Raw genomic sequence first — 14,483 nt, 5'->3', positions numbered from 1 at the left:
AATAACAATATTCAGGTAAGAAACCTTCAACACCACTGATAATAGAAAAGAGCACCTGTCAGATTTCATGGATTCCTGAAATCAGCACTGGGATGAGGCTGTCATAAATGTACATGAACTGACAATCAAACATAGCTGCCACTTCTCCTTGCAATCCCTAATCTCTCTAGATTTTTCTCCTTCATTCTTCCCATCCAGTCAAATTCCTCATTCTTTGTTGCAGTCATGGGCTGGGGATACAGACTGCGGGCAGATCACAGCCCAGGCCTCCCTCCCCCTCCCCAGCAGATTGTGAAGTGTTTATGACCTGCCTCTTATGGCTCTAGAGGTGCTGAATGGCCTTTTCCCCCCTCCGAGTCTCAGCTCCTGATGGGCAGCTACAGACCAACTTTTAGCCGGTTTGGTCCGTAGTTGTGGATTTTATTGCCCAGTTTGTCTCTTCAGCTCACATTTGTAAGCTCCAGAGTAGATTTTTCCCTGGGTAACACTCTGCAGCTCAAAGAACTCTTCTTGTTTTTATTACATCCTTAGTGATTAAAGGGATATTTAAACCTCACAGTGTTCCCTGCTGTGAATATAAAAGCCTAGCATCATTTTGGAGAGATGTGCTTAGAAAAATAAATTAAAAATTAGCCCTGCTATATCGAACAAATGCTTCTAAGTGGCTAAGAACATCAGACACCTGAATGATTTAAATATATTGGATGCAATTCCTTGAGAAACCAAGGGATGACACATGGCTTTGTCCTATCAGAACAGTTATACAGACAAGCTTCCCTCGGGAGGAGGACAACAGAGGTGTGCAATGACTGCATTATACTGAAAATACTGGATTTTATCTACTTAGGCATAAATGACTTAGATTTCTGAAAATACTGGATTTTATCTACTTAGGCATAAATGACTTAGATTTCTTCTCCTCCCTAACCTTGCAAGCACCAATACACATAATAGGTGCCACTGTTAAAAACAAACTTGGCTTTTGTGAGGCAAAACTGTTTTTAAATTACTGCCACTTCACAGCCTAACCTAGGCCTGCCAACCAAATGTAGATACAAACAATATAACATAAATTCAACAGAAATATTTAAATTCTGCTCAGAAAAGTGCTGGGGAGTGTGCAGGAGGAAATCAAAGTCATGTTTGGGAGAAAGCATTCCTGTGAGCACAGATCAGATGGTTACCATTAAGGAGGTCACTGGTTTTGCCATCCTCTAATACTGCAGTTAGTGGTTTAAACTTCTGCAGGGAGCTGCTGCTGGGCTCGGATTTGGTGAGCTGAGCCTGCCTGAGATGGAGGTTTGGACTCACCACCAAGGGGCTTCATTTTCAAATAACTGCTGACAGTGCAGAGAGAACCTACCAGACTCAGAGAGCCTGTGCTCTACAGGACAGGAATGGACAAGTTGCAAGAGCAGCCTGGGAGGGTTGGTTTAGATTATCGGAAACCTTAAGCAAAAATTTGAAATCTAAGTCCATTCATAGTCCTCCATGACATCTTTCTAACTTTCTTTGTCTTGTATTTCCTCTCCAAGATGGAACTACTCCTTCTCCTCCCTTTGCATCATACTGTGAAGCTGTCCAAGGGAGGAATTGCTGACTTCTGGAGTTCTTCACCCCAATTCCAGATTTTCCCTTAAGATAAGATCACTTAAACTTTTGTTTTGAACAGTGATGTTTAGCCATATCCACCTAGAAAAATATGGTAATATTAAGGAGAGTCTATTACAGAGATAATTTATAGGGTTTTCTGCACTAAGTGTGATGATTTCATTTCCTTGTTGAAAACATAACCACAAATATAACCAGAGGATACATTTGTGAAAACAGCATATAAATTGAGCAGAAAAGTGGCAAGGCTTCTTTCTGTGAGCCTCCTCTAAAACAAAGTGGCAAAACCACATGTAATTCTTATCACCTCATTATCAAAGCTACTGGGGAACTGGAGGGAGACTGGATGAGCTGAACACCAGAAAAGATTAGAAGAGCTGGTTAAGGAAAGCTTCCCTGTACACAAAGAAGAAATGAACATGTCTGCAGGGTGTAAACATACACACGACAGAGGAATTAATATGCTACAAAGGGATATAATTATCTTCATTAGTTGTGATGAAAATGAGAGAGAAGCAATTTGACTACCCAGGAAAAACCAGAGTGGCTGTGCAAGGGCAGCTGGTTCACAGAGGAACAAAGTCCTTCCTGTATTAGGCTTTTAATGGCTTTTTGCACACACCAGTGGCATTGCAGAGAACAATCCTGCCTTGGTGTGAGCAGTAAAGAAGGCTCAGAGGTATCTGCTCCTCTCTTATTCCTAAGATTCCTTGAATGAGCACTAAATGAATTCTGGGGCCGCACGGAAGAATGGATGTTCCACTGGCATATGAAGAGGCTGCTTCTCAGTGGGATGGAACCCAGGCTCACTGACACACTGTGGCTTACAGCACTACACATAAGTCCTGTATTTCTACACATCACAATTCACAAAAGACCAGCTGTTGACTCCTAAGGGAGGTGTGACTGTAGTCTAAATATCACTGACCTTGGAGAGCACTCGACTCCAAGGCTTAGGTCAGAGTGATGGGAAAGGTGACAAGTTATTGAGCCACTGGGTTACATTTCCCAAGAAGTGCCTTTGGGTGACAGTGGAGATACACTATAGCCACCAGCCATTGTGTTAGAGCTGACAAAAGACTGATCCACGGACGAGAGAAGCATCTTCTCTGCAATTCTGAAGCACAGCATTTACGAGCTGCTCTCTGGGCTTTCAGAGAGCTTCAAACAGGCCTCAAGAGAAAGAAAAGAACTTCAGGTTACACAGCCACGTCCACTCCTGCACACTGTTCATGGTTCACCAAGTCGTTTTCTGTGTTCTAACAAACTCTGCCCAGGCTAAAGAATCCTGGGTTTCCTGACAGCAGTTCTGCCCCAGCTTTTCCAGAAGGTTGCATTCAGAAGTGGAATTAGGCCCTTAAGAGAGCTGTAATTTAAATGCATTTACCAATCAGAGGTCATCTTAAATAAACCTTAATGTACTCATATTCTCATTCCATGTTTAGCCAAAAAATGTGAGAGATTTTCTTCAGCAAATAAACCAGAATTCAGCAAAAATTCAGCAGAATCAACTGTCCCCACTCCAACATCATTCTCCACCAGGCAAAATGCTAAATCTACATCAGTGTTTTGGCAGTGAGGAAATATTCTCAAAACAACAGTATCACAGCAGTAATGTCTTCTGCTTTGGAAATGTGTTACCTTGATGTTTATATAGCCACAGGAGACCATTCAACAATGGCAATGTGTTAATTCCATTGACATTATCGCTCAAATTCAGTCACAGGGGCTGGCGAATTCTTTTTTTTACATGGCTCTTTCATCTAAAAGAGAATAAAGCAGGACATAATGGATGGTTAGTAACATATTGTTAAATGGTTACAAGGCACAGGAAATTTCAACCAGGGAATGGGAAAAACTAAAAAATCCAAGTAAGTCTTAATTAGAACAGAGACTTGGCTCTGCTGCACTGCATGATGCCAATTTCTCAGCATTCAGAACTAAGGATTCTCCACAAACTGAGCAAGTTCTACACTTACATGAGTAGACCCTTGTTAGTCCTCTCCAGAAGTCTGCTCATGGGAAGCTCTACTCAGAGTTATTCACCATCACAAAAACCCAGGTAACTTTTTGTATTGCTCTCATTTAACTTCACTATGGGAGTGTTCATATATCAGTGAGTCATCTTCAGTCACTCAAAATAAAAAGATCCATAATTTTACCTAAAATTGTCTAGAAGATAAAATTATAAACAAATTAAGACATCTTAAAATGTCCTAGTTGCAAATTCAATGGTCATTTAGGGGAGGTGGGACAGTTTTGGACAAGTAGTTTCTATTTGATGGAGACAAAAAATGGAAGATAAACTGAAAAACTCACCAGCTAGTGGGAAAGCTCTGAGGCACAATTCAGTTCTTTTGACTTATGATTTAACCAATAAATCAATGGCGTTATCATGAAATAGATGCAGAAGGTGAATATTGACAAAGCCCAGACACAGGACCCACAAAGAATGAAGCAGCTTCTAGTCCATCTTATTCCAAATGTATCACCAGTTCTGCTGCTGCTGTTCTGAAAGCCACGTGGATCTCCTTGCTGAAACATTATCAGCCACTGAGGATAGGGGAGAAAAGCTGTTAAAGGAAATGATAATCCTAATAAACATTGTCTCAGGCATCACAGGAAGAACAGGTATCACTAAACAGAAGTTAATTTTATGATCTCCCTTTCTGGACCTTATGAGATTACACTAGTGGTTCTGCAGAGTTCCTGTATATGCCATTCTTATTATAATTACAGGGAGAAGTAATAAGGGCTGAATTTTTTACCAGCAAAGATATTTCCACCTTTCCATGGCCTTTTGCATTTTTCAGTGGTTAACTGTGAACTTTTGAGTTTGCACATACTAAGGAAGTTAAGTCTGTTTATTTTAAAGCACCTGTTTTCCATGGGAATTTTAGTTGTAGAAATACTTTAGGTCACTGAAGAAACTGTACACATCACAAGCCTAGGGTGACACACAACCTGAGGCTGCCCTTTGCTGTCTTCATTGAAATCAAGAGGAGTTATTTATGTTTTGGTACCTTGTTTAATCATACACATCTTTCAGAAGCAACATTGCCCTCCTCCTCTCTCCCTCTTCCCCAGCAGACACTTCCATATTTTCATATTCTTTCCAGGTACTTTTCCACACATGCTGATAGCAGCAGATAACAGACAGTTGCTACACTGCTGTGTCTGTGCCTGAGCTGTAACTGAAACACGACCACACAAACAGCCTGGACATTATCACATTCTAGGTGTTTCTGAGTTTTACTGACGTTGCAACAAGTTCATCTTATTAAAAAATAAAATGCAGCAGGAATGCATTTAAGCAGAGGCTACTTACTCTCTCTCTCTTGCTTTAATCGAATTCTCAATTATCTAAAAGAGAACTCCCCAGTTTGGAGGGTAACTCCTGCAGAGCAGCAGCTGAATTATGCACAGTTGTTAAGGCCCTTGTGTCTGCCCCTCAACAGCTGCCAACACACACTCACTCCCAGGGGCTCAGCCCAGGCCAGGCAGCTGCACAGGGACATCTCTGTGGCCAGGGGGAGGCAGTGCAAGACATCGAGGGATTAAAACAACTCCCAGGCTTTCTAGCAATCCTGCACAGCTTTCTCATCCTTCTTACACTGAGAAAAACAGCTATATTAACAACTCCCGAGGAAAAGTACAGGCCTGGTAAAATATGCCATTGTAGGAGAACCCTTTAGCAGTTCACTGGAATATTTATTTTAGAGACAGTAAAAACCATCACAGTGCATCCAAATGTGTACCAGCAAATGCACGTGGCTTGTTTGGTTTCTACAGGAAGCCCCACATCTGCCTTACCACAATTAAAACAGGAGCTGACAGCCCTGCCTAGATGCCAACAGCTGGTTCTGACTGCACTGGCTGAACCCAAAGGCTTCCTCAGCTTGCAAAGCAATGGGATCACAGACCAGGTTATCAGCATGAGTCCCCTGCATTTCTCTTTGCGTTAATACTTTAGGATGTGCAATCCCAAGCTGTTATTTTGTTCCATGAAAGCCAAACTGAAAAATCACCTTGTCCCACTGCTACTTGCTGTGAGAAAACACGTCAGGCTCTTTGTTTTGCTCCCAAGAAAGGCCATTTACTTATTAAGTGTAGGAAGCATTTCCAGCAGGGTGTCTATTGGGAGAGCCATGATAGAAGTTATTTATTTGAACTTGCGCTGCTTACTTGAGGGCACAGCATTGCAAATTGATGTTGTAAGCTCAGAACTTCCACTATGAACTTCTGAAGTTTATTTTTTCTCTAACCCACTCTAACCTAATGGAGATCTAACATACAGCCTAGACATTCTTAAGTGACAATTTTCTATATTTAAACTGTTTTCTGACATCCACATAGCATGGTGAGCTTGGATGTTGGCTCAATTAACAAGTTAAGCAATTATTTAAGCATCCAGTGCCATCTCTTAAGGGGAAAATTATCTCTACAATCTCACTGAAGGAGTTACATTTTATATATATCCACGCGTTTAGAAGAGAAAATGTGACTCTTCATACACATTAGGGTGTAATTTAAGGAAATGAAATCTCTGGTGTGACTTAAATTACATAGAACCAAAGAACACTTCTGAAGTATGAAGCTTTTCTGCTCATACAACATCCTTTACTAATTATTACTGAACAGTATGTGTTCAGTGCTATATTAGATCATAGTTCATGCAATGCATATTGCAAATAAAACTCAGTTGCAAACAGCCTTCTGTATCTGTCAGACACCTCAGAGAAGTAAAATGAAAAGAATGTGAATATATAGGCAGGTTCTTAGGCTAACTGTAGATATATGTAATAACCCAGCATTCACACAGGAAGCACTATTTCTAAAATACCTTTGCTCTGTTACACAGTCTTTCACTTGTAGTTATAATATCACTCAACTAAAATTAAATTAATACCATTCCAATGTGGTTCTCATACGCTTATACCATATATGAACTTTGTTTATATTTAATTTATACTGGAATTCACTGTTGTTTGCAGGGTCTCTGAATAGGTTAAAAAATAGAACTTGAGAGGGGGATATCTGTGTCTAATCTGAGAGCAAAAACTACTTTTTACCATATATGTTGACTTTGCTTTAGATAGGCAGTTTCCTTCAGTAAGACAATGCATTTAGAGAGACATTGCAGAGTGTTCCTCCCACTGGGATTATATAATGGAATGTTTTTCTACCAGCTACAGACACAATCATTTAATTGCGCAGATAAATCTTACATGCAGGCAGAAGTGTGATTTTCCTTTTCCCCTTGGTAGAAGTGATCTGGTTTTTCTGATTCTGCAGTCAGTGCGTGGCCTCAGCTCCATATCCCTGCTCCCCTTCCTGAGCTGCCAGATGGCTGCAGGACCTGATCTCACCTCCGGGCTGCTCCACATAACAGAGACTGTCTTACAAGATCTTATCCAAGCCTGAACACTACGTATTTCTTCCATCATTCTCATACGCATTTTCATCCCTGATTAGAATTTTATTTGAACAAAAGTACCTCAAAACACTTCACAGATCCACAAGTTGTATGTTTATCAGTTAACTCTTGGGCTCAGTTACACTGGCACAAGCCCCATGCCACTGCCATCAACCAGGATTGAATTAATGAGGATTTACACTGATGAAGCTGAATGCATTCTTTGAGCCCTTTTACACAAGACTGACTGTCAAGAGATCCCCATCACACCCCTGTGTAATATGCTGCACATTAAGGAAATGGAAACACCCAGTGGGCTTCTTATAGGGGAGTTAAGGAAAAAAAAAGGGAAAAACGTAGTCATGGGGCAAACAGATTTTGTGTGAAAAGCAAGTATACAGTGGATCTATTTCCCTGCCAAGTGTTAATATTAATGGTAACAAAGTGAGCTTTTGTTTTTGTTGCCATGGCCAGGGACACAATCCTGTAAACAGCCCATGAGGATTCTCATTCCCTCCACCTTGAATCAGACCATACATTATGCAAAGGATATATGGTACAGTAGCAGAAAGCCCTTAGAACTGAGTGAGGTCAAAACCAGCAATGCACTGTAGTCTCAGAAATTTCAAGACAGATCTTGGACATCCATTTAGGGTGGGGGGTTGGTCCCTTCCCCTTTTTTTCACTCCCTTCCCTCCTCTGTCCTAGGGCCCCCTCTAGTGCTACTGGAGCAGCCAGTGTAGCTCCCAGGTGACATGGGATAGATAACCCATGACATTTGGCTGGAGATGCACCCACAGCCAGCAGACACCTGCAAAAAGCTCTGCTGAGGCCATTGAGCTCAAACACAGCTCTGAAGGCTGGACCAGAGGCTCTGGAGTTGGCTTAACAACTTGATAACACTTGAGTGTCATCCTCACAGATGCATTAAATAAACAACAGCAGGAACAAAAATGTCTATCCAGGGAGATGCACCTTTTAATCTCTGGTCAGATTTGCTTGGGATTCTTCAAGTATTAATGTGAAAGAGCCACTTGACTGAAGATAAGTGATCCCCCAGAAGCCAACAAACCCAGATGCTGGCCTGTGGCCCTCTGCAATCCTACCTGTTCCACCATGCCCTCCAAGGACAGCTGGGAGTCCCACAAAGGCACAACTTGGGCTGGTACAGCCTGTGGAACAGTACCCTAAAGTTACTTGAAAAATCACAAACAACATCACAATGTAGCATTAGCGACTCCCTAGTCATTAACTGGAAGGGAAAGATGGCAATTAACACTTAACCTACAGTGAACTTCAGAGTATCATCAAATGCAAGAGCAAAGAAGGAGGAAAGAAGCTCTTCATCCCAGCTTTCCATGACTAAGAGACCACAAAGTTACAGTCTGCTGCACTTTTTTTCTGTGTGCATCTCAATTCATCTACCTGCCACCTACTCCCCTAAAGCATGACAAGCACCTGCAGGAGCAGAAATGAGCCACTGTACACACAGGCTACACCACAGATGCTTCACCCTCACTGAAATATCCAACTCAATACTGTGCTTTTGGCAGTGGTGTTAACAGTGGTGTGATCCCACCCTGAATGGTAAGACTTTGTCTGTTCTCACCTGGCCCCTCTGCTTCCTTCAGTCCATTTTGTCTCCTATCAGCTTCAGCTGCTGCTGTGCCTTCCTCATCTTTTCCTGGTCCCTTTCTCCCTGACCATATGGTGTTTATTTTGGCTGCAAAAGACATTAATTTCATTATTCATGAGGAAATCTCACTCCAATTAAGACAAAAAAAAACAACCAAGAGACAACAACTGACAAATTCTCGTACATGATAAAATTAAGGAAATACTCAGTATCTTCCTTGATCTGCTATTTTGGTTGTGGAGGGAAACATTATTAGCTTTTGAAGAAATGCTACAGCATTTGTCAGACAGTGGGCAGAAATCACTAATGACAGCTGTGCTCAACAAAATTAATTCTTACTAAAACACTAGTCCTTGCCTGAGAGAGATAAATTCTCAATGGTTTTAACTACACACAGATTATATAATCCCTGTGCCAGGAAATGAAATTGCATTAAACAGCCAAACCCCAACACTATGTACCTTAACAGTACTTTCACCTTAACAGTGAAAGACATCTGTGTGCAAAAACAGTGCCCAGTAACAGCACAGAAAGGATATCAACTTTCCACAAATTACTCTACACAGCCAATTCAAAATAATTTCTTTTTTCATTTACTTGGAAACAAAACTGGTTTTGCTATTTGCCTGAAAGTCTTAACAGTTTGGCTTTTCAGTAGCCAAAAAGGATTTGGTTTTTAATCCATTACCGTCAGGAAAATAAAAAAAAAAAAAGAAGTTAAAGCTCTTGCCACCAGGACTAGACCAAAATAAAAGAAACTACTTCAAGTCATCACTAACTGCAGTTTTACTGTCATATTTTTTCTTGATAATTCCACAAGATGACGTGGCCAAGCTTCAGGAGATACATTCCTGTTAGTCAGGATTTGAAGCTCTTGCTCCAAGTACCTCTAGGGATGGGTCTTCAGACAAACATTGTACCTCAATGCATCCAGGGATCTCAGCATCTTCACTCCAGGATTTGGCTCCTGGAACTGAAGAACTGCATCAACTGTACTTACAGAGAGGTGATTTCACACAGGGAGAAGAAGAAAGGCTCCTTCAGTGCAGCCCAGCAGTAACACCCTTGTGGAAGAAGGCCCACAGCTGAGTAACATGGTATTTAGTCAGCAGAAGGCCAGGATTGGAGGTAGGTAGCCTGTACAGCTCAGTCTCAGTAATCTCCTGAGCTTGAGAAAAAGTCCTTGAGCTACCCAAGAGCATAAAGGGAATAAAAAAAGCCCATAGATTAAAAAAAAAAAAAAAAAAAAAGGAAAATCAGGTAAGAGAATTCAATACAGGATAAAACAAGTTGCACAGTTGAGTAGTTTGAAGGTTAAAATTAATTTAGAGAAAATCAGCTGTTGAAGCTCTTGTTGCTGGGAGGAACAGTTACACTTACTGTTCTAGCTTTCCTAAACCAGCAACATTTTAAATCCTTCTCAAAAAGCAGGACTAGAAGTCAAAAGAGAGCTCAAGACCAGCATTTTAGGAAGTCTGGAGGAAAAAAAAAAAAAGAAAAAAAAAGCCTAATTGCCAAGGAATCCTTAATAATAATAAAGGAAAAAACAACAATTTTCAGTGGTCACATTCAATCAGAAAATCAAATGCTTTATACATCAAACCCAAGCTAAAGTATGGACCTAAAAATTTAAATGTGATCTTTCAGTTGGCAATACATTTAAGAACATACATTAGCCAAAAAAATCTGTGAAGTCAATTCCATTTGGGTGAAACAGCCTTATTCAGAACTACAACCCCCCTTTCAATTTCTCATAAGCAGCTGATTTACTTTTTCCTGTGCTTTCTTCTAAAAAAACTAAACATCATGCTTATCTAAAACGTCCTCAGCCTTTTACCAGTCAATGATTACACAGTATGCTATACACTGCATTTATAATAGCCTACAGCAAATCAAAGAGTAAACACTGAAAACATATTACTACTGAAAACACCAGTTTGCTTTTACCATCAGCTGCCTCATCTTTTCCACATCAATTGCATTCAGCTCACCTTTCACCTGTAGTAAGTGAACAAGTTACACAAACAGTTGCTAACACATATAAAGTGGACATGCTCACTTCTTTATAAACCACATTTTCTTCAAAACAAAAACCTCAGAATTTGAGAACAAACTTGCAATACAAAGTTTGCTGCAGCTTTTTCTTATCCACAGTCCATTTACCATTCTTATCAACGAGATCAATCAGTGTAATATTGGATTAAAAGCAAATTTGTATAGCCAAATACTCTTTGTGATCCTGTTTCTCATGTGGTGTCTTCCCCCTTATGTTGTTCATCAGCTTTCAAAGACACCAAGATGGGTGAAAGAGAATTCACATCATGCCTCAGTGGGGAAGTGAATCTGTTGCAGGCAACCTTGGCAACACTGGCTGACCTGGGTTCTGGGTCACACAGACCAAACCCATCCCAAGAGCTCTGGCAGTCCTCAGAAAACAAAGGGGCTCCCATCAAGTCCCCCCAGCCCCTTTTTTATTACCCAGGAAATAAAAGGAAAGAGGAGCGGTATTCTTTCCAGAACCATGGCACCTTGTGCCCTCTCAAACAAACAGAGACAACAGTGCATTTCAACTTTATTAGAAAAGAAACCCAAAAGTTTATACAAAGCTCTGCATTTTACAGAAAACCAACCCCCCAAACACAAAGAAATCCGACATTGCAAGCTGTATGCATTTTCTGTTTTCATATACAGACATATATATATGTACATACACATATATATATGTGTGTGGGCGCACGCGGGTGTATATATAGTGTGTGACGTATTTTTTTTTGCATGGTTTGCATTCATTATTTTACAAAGTTAACATTCAGTAGAAAAAAAAAAAAGGATTTTTGTTACCATTATTTTCTCATATAAATAACTGTGAGCAGTCCCTCTGCAGATAGATAAAAAACACCTTTTCGTGTCATTCTGTAAAAAACAGACATTACTGAAATGGTACTGAAATCTTGCAAGTTTTTTTCAATACCACCATAAAAATATCATCTAGCCCCCAATTCAAAATGCTTGTCCAAGGCATTAGAAGAGAAAGGACTGTAAGACAATTCTGGAAAGATCAGTTCTTTAAGCCAACATTCAGGTAGATAATTTTTGCTGGACCTCATACATTGGTGTGAAATGAGCACGAACAGGAGACCAACCTCTCTGTCTGCCCAGAAAAGCTGGTTCTTTTGTCTATTTGAAAGAGTCAAATTCCAATAAAGCACCCAGCAGTGTGAAGGAGCTGACAGACTCTCAGCTCACCCTCCTTGCCCTACGACAAAGCCACAGACACAATTTTTTTTTTCTTGATGCAATTAAAATCTCTACCAGCTCAGCAAATTTTTCCTACTCCATTCACCTTAAAAGGAGCTGTTGGATTAATCATGGCATGGTTAGACAGACATCCGGTTGCTGAATTTCTGGGAGAAAAACTTAGCTAGAGGGGAAAATGCAAGACAACTAAAAGGAAGAAAACACTATAGAAAAGAGCTACCGGAGCAACTCCCAAGGCTCTGGTTTGAAGAAGCAGGAATAGTAGAGAGATATGAACTGCAGCTCAAAACATCCTTGTGTTTACTGAAGCTCCTGGTGACAGCGTGATCCAAATGAAGGAACTGCCTGGTAAACAATCAATCATTCTTTCCGTCAAGCACCATGATGGGGAGAATGGCGAAGATTCTGAAGGCAATACAAGTGGTTGTGGTGATAACAAAGGTAATGAAAGTGAAGAACACAGTGATGCCATTTAAATGGAGAGTAATGCCAATGAAGATGTTTCAACTTCCAGAGATGCTGGCAACAAGAAGAATGGTTATGTGGTTGGTGTTGATGATGGCCAGAATTCATTCATATGTCCATGTAGTCATCATCTTCATCAGTATCACTTTCCAGTGAGGACTCCTGGCTTGAGGTCTCTAAGATTTCCAAAGCTGGCTGACAAAGGCTCTCCTTCTTTACATTCGCTGCAGACTGAGCAGACAAAATAGCAGACTGATCCCAAAAAGAGAGAGAGAGAATATATTGCTAAATAGTCAGGATAAACCCATGATCACAGGGACAAAAGCCCACTGGTTGCTATCCCTTTACATTCAATAGCTGTCTTAGGTCTATAAAAGATGTCATCCTAATGTAAGACAACGTAACATTTACCAGTAGGCTTCCCCACAGTTAATGTTCTGCCAGCATCCACTAACCTTAGAACTGCAGTGGCTGCACTAGCTCACTCAGCCATTTTTGTAAATTTTTCCAAATCCCTCAGAAAAGGGATAAGGACTAGAACAGCTCTCATTTCACCCATAGCCAGTATTTCAGCAGTCCTTTAAAAACTGGCTCCTGCTGGTAACAGCTAGCACCTTCTTCCACTACCTCTGGTTATGAACAAGGGACATGAACTGTTGCTTCCTTCATACAGGTATCTTATTGAGTGGAGAATTAAGATAAAAACAATAATCTAAAAAATTACTGTTTCCCTTTTATTACCTTTAATTTTTGCTTGGTCTCTTCTGAAATGCTGCCCTTTGGAGAAAGGAGGGTGGGAGTGGGTGGAGTGACAGTGATCTCAGGTGGAAATTTGGTGACAGATGAAGGTATGAAAAGCTTTGGCATGTTGGGCAGAATGCGAGTTTTTACTCGGGTGCCATCTGTCTTGTTCTGCTGACTTCCCAAAGTCTGTGAACTGGAGCTGAGTTCAGGCTTGGAACTGGAGGCTAAACAGAAAACAGTAAGAAAAAATATGTTAGGAAGTTATCTAGGATTTCAGATGTCAAAGAGGAGGGAAGAGATCATTGTTAGACATAAGGCTGGCTCAAAGGGCCTTTCTTCAAGCCTTGCACTAATCAAAGGTTAGAACCAGCAAAAAGATTGTATAATGACAACTGGAAACCAGTAGTAACTAAAAAATATTTTACTGGATGGCAGAAACAGAACCTGACCAAGCACAACACGTGGCAGTGTAGCACCGGCCATCTACATCTACTACAAACACCATCTTCCCACTTGTGTCACATGCAATCATCTTATCTTTGCATTCTCTGTCTCTCCATTCTGTAATGCAACAAATAAAGCTCTTTAGCTTTACTTATGAGTCTTAATTTCCTCCACCACAGCGTTTTCTCTTTAAATATTGAGAGAGCAACTCCTCAACAATTAAGAGAAAAATATATGGTAACACTTGTAAAAATTTTCCCATTACTCTGTTCAAATCCTGCCATAAACTCCTCCTTGGTGTGCTCATGCCACTGGCTCCCACACTAGTTAGCACCATTTCCACATTCTTCCCAAGTGTCTCAGCTTGTGGTCTTTACAATGCAAACTTGCTCAGAGTGTTTACTGAGTACATCTCATAAGAAGGATCCAGCCCTCCCCTAGGCACTATCACATTACAAAATGATATATATACAACAATAACCAGTAGATGACAATACTTTCACATTCAAAACTGAAAATTTGTTAGAGATTTCTTACTAATAATGCTACTTCATATGCAATCAAATTTAATTTTTAGAAGCTATATAAATGGAAACTCCAGAGCCTTTCTCAGTCTGGTAATAATGACAGGTGTTCATACACATTTTTTCAGAATTATCATCAAATCCATCTCTAGCAGATATTAGGAACAGACATGGCCACTTCTGCATAGCAAAATAAAATCCCAGTTTCTTAATGCTATCCTGAGAAACAAGCAGCAGTAGAACAAACTACTAAGGGATGTAAAATTGAATTGCACATTCTCAACTGAACACAGGAATGTAAGAGCAGATGAGGCATGGCTTTCCATCAAGGTCAGTGACCCATCTCCATGGGCAGCCAATCTTTTCAGACAGTAATCAGACACAG

General features: G+C 40.5%; 2 protein-coding genes across 8 annotated transcripts in view; both read right to left on the bottom strand.

Annotated features, from left to right (window-relative positions):
* Positions 1–11,075, bottom strand: part of LOC146430343 (T-box-containing protein TBX6L) — a 29,563-nt gene extending 18,488 nt beyond the window's left edge. For both annotated transcript variants that reach the window (XR_014855339.1, XM_085075956.1), the window contains exons 1-4: positions 8,637–11,075; positions 3,931–4,164; positions 3,591–3,783; positions 3,253–3,374 (exon numbers count right to left, since the gene is read on the bottom strand). The gene's annotated coding sequence lies outside the window, so the exon portion shown is untranslated. The remainder of the gene's footprint in view (positions 1–3,252; positions 3,375–3,590; positions 3,784–3,930; positions 4,165–8,636) is intronic.
* A 148-nt stretch (positions 11,076–11,223) lies between these two features.
* The window catches only part of CABIN1 (calcineurin binding protein 1), a 104,642-nt gene continuing 101,382 nt past the window's right edge, over positions 11,224–14,483 (bottom strand). For all 6 annotated transcript variants that reach the window (XM_085075938.1, XM_085075937.1, XM_085075943.1 and 3 more), the window contains 2 exons: positions 13,128–13,354; positions 11,224–12,638 (listed from right to left, as the gene is read on the bottom strand). In XM_085075938.1, coding sequence (XP_084932064.1) covers positions 12,495–12,638; positions 13,128–13,354 — 371 coding nt within the window. In that variant the 3' untranslated portion in view covers positions 11,224–12,494. The remainder of the gene's footprint in view (positions 12,639–13,127; positions 13,355–14,483) is intronic.

This window comes from Lichenostomus cassidix, chromosome 15, assembly GCF_008360975.1.
Source record: "Lichenostomus cassidix isolate B80296 chromosome 15, HeHo_3.0, whole genome shotgun sequence".
Classification (NCBI taxonomy): domain Eukaryota; kingdom Metazoa; phylum Chordata; class Aves; order Passeriformes; family Meliphagidae; genus Lichenostomus; species Lichenostomus cassidix.
The sequence above is the reverse complement of the archived record's forward strand: the minus strand, read 5'-3'. Positions and strand labels throughout refer to the sequence as shown.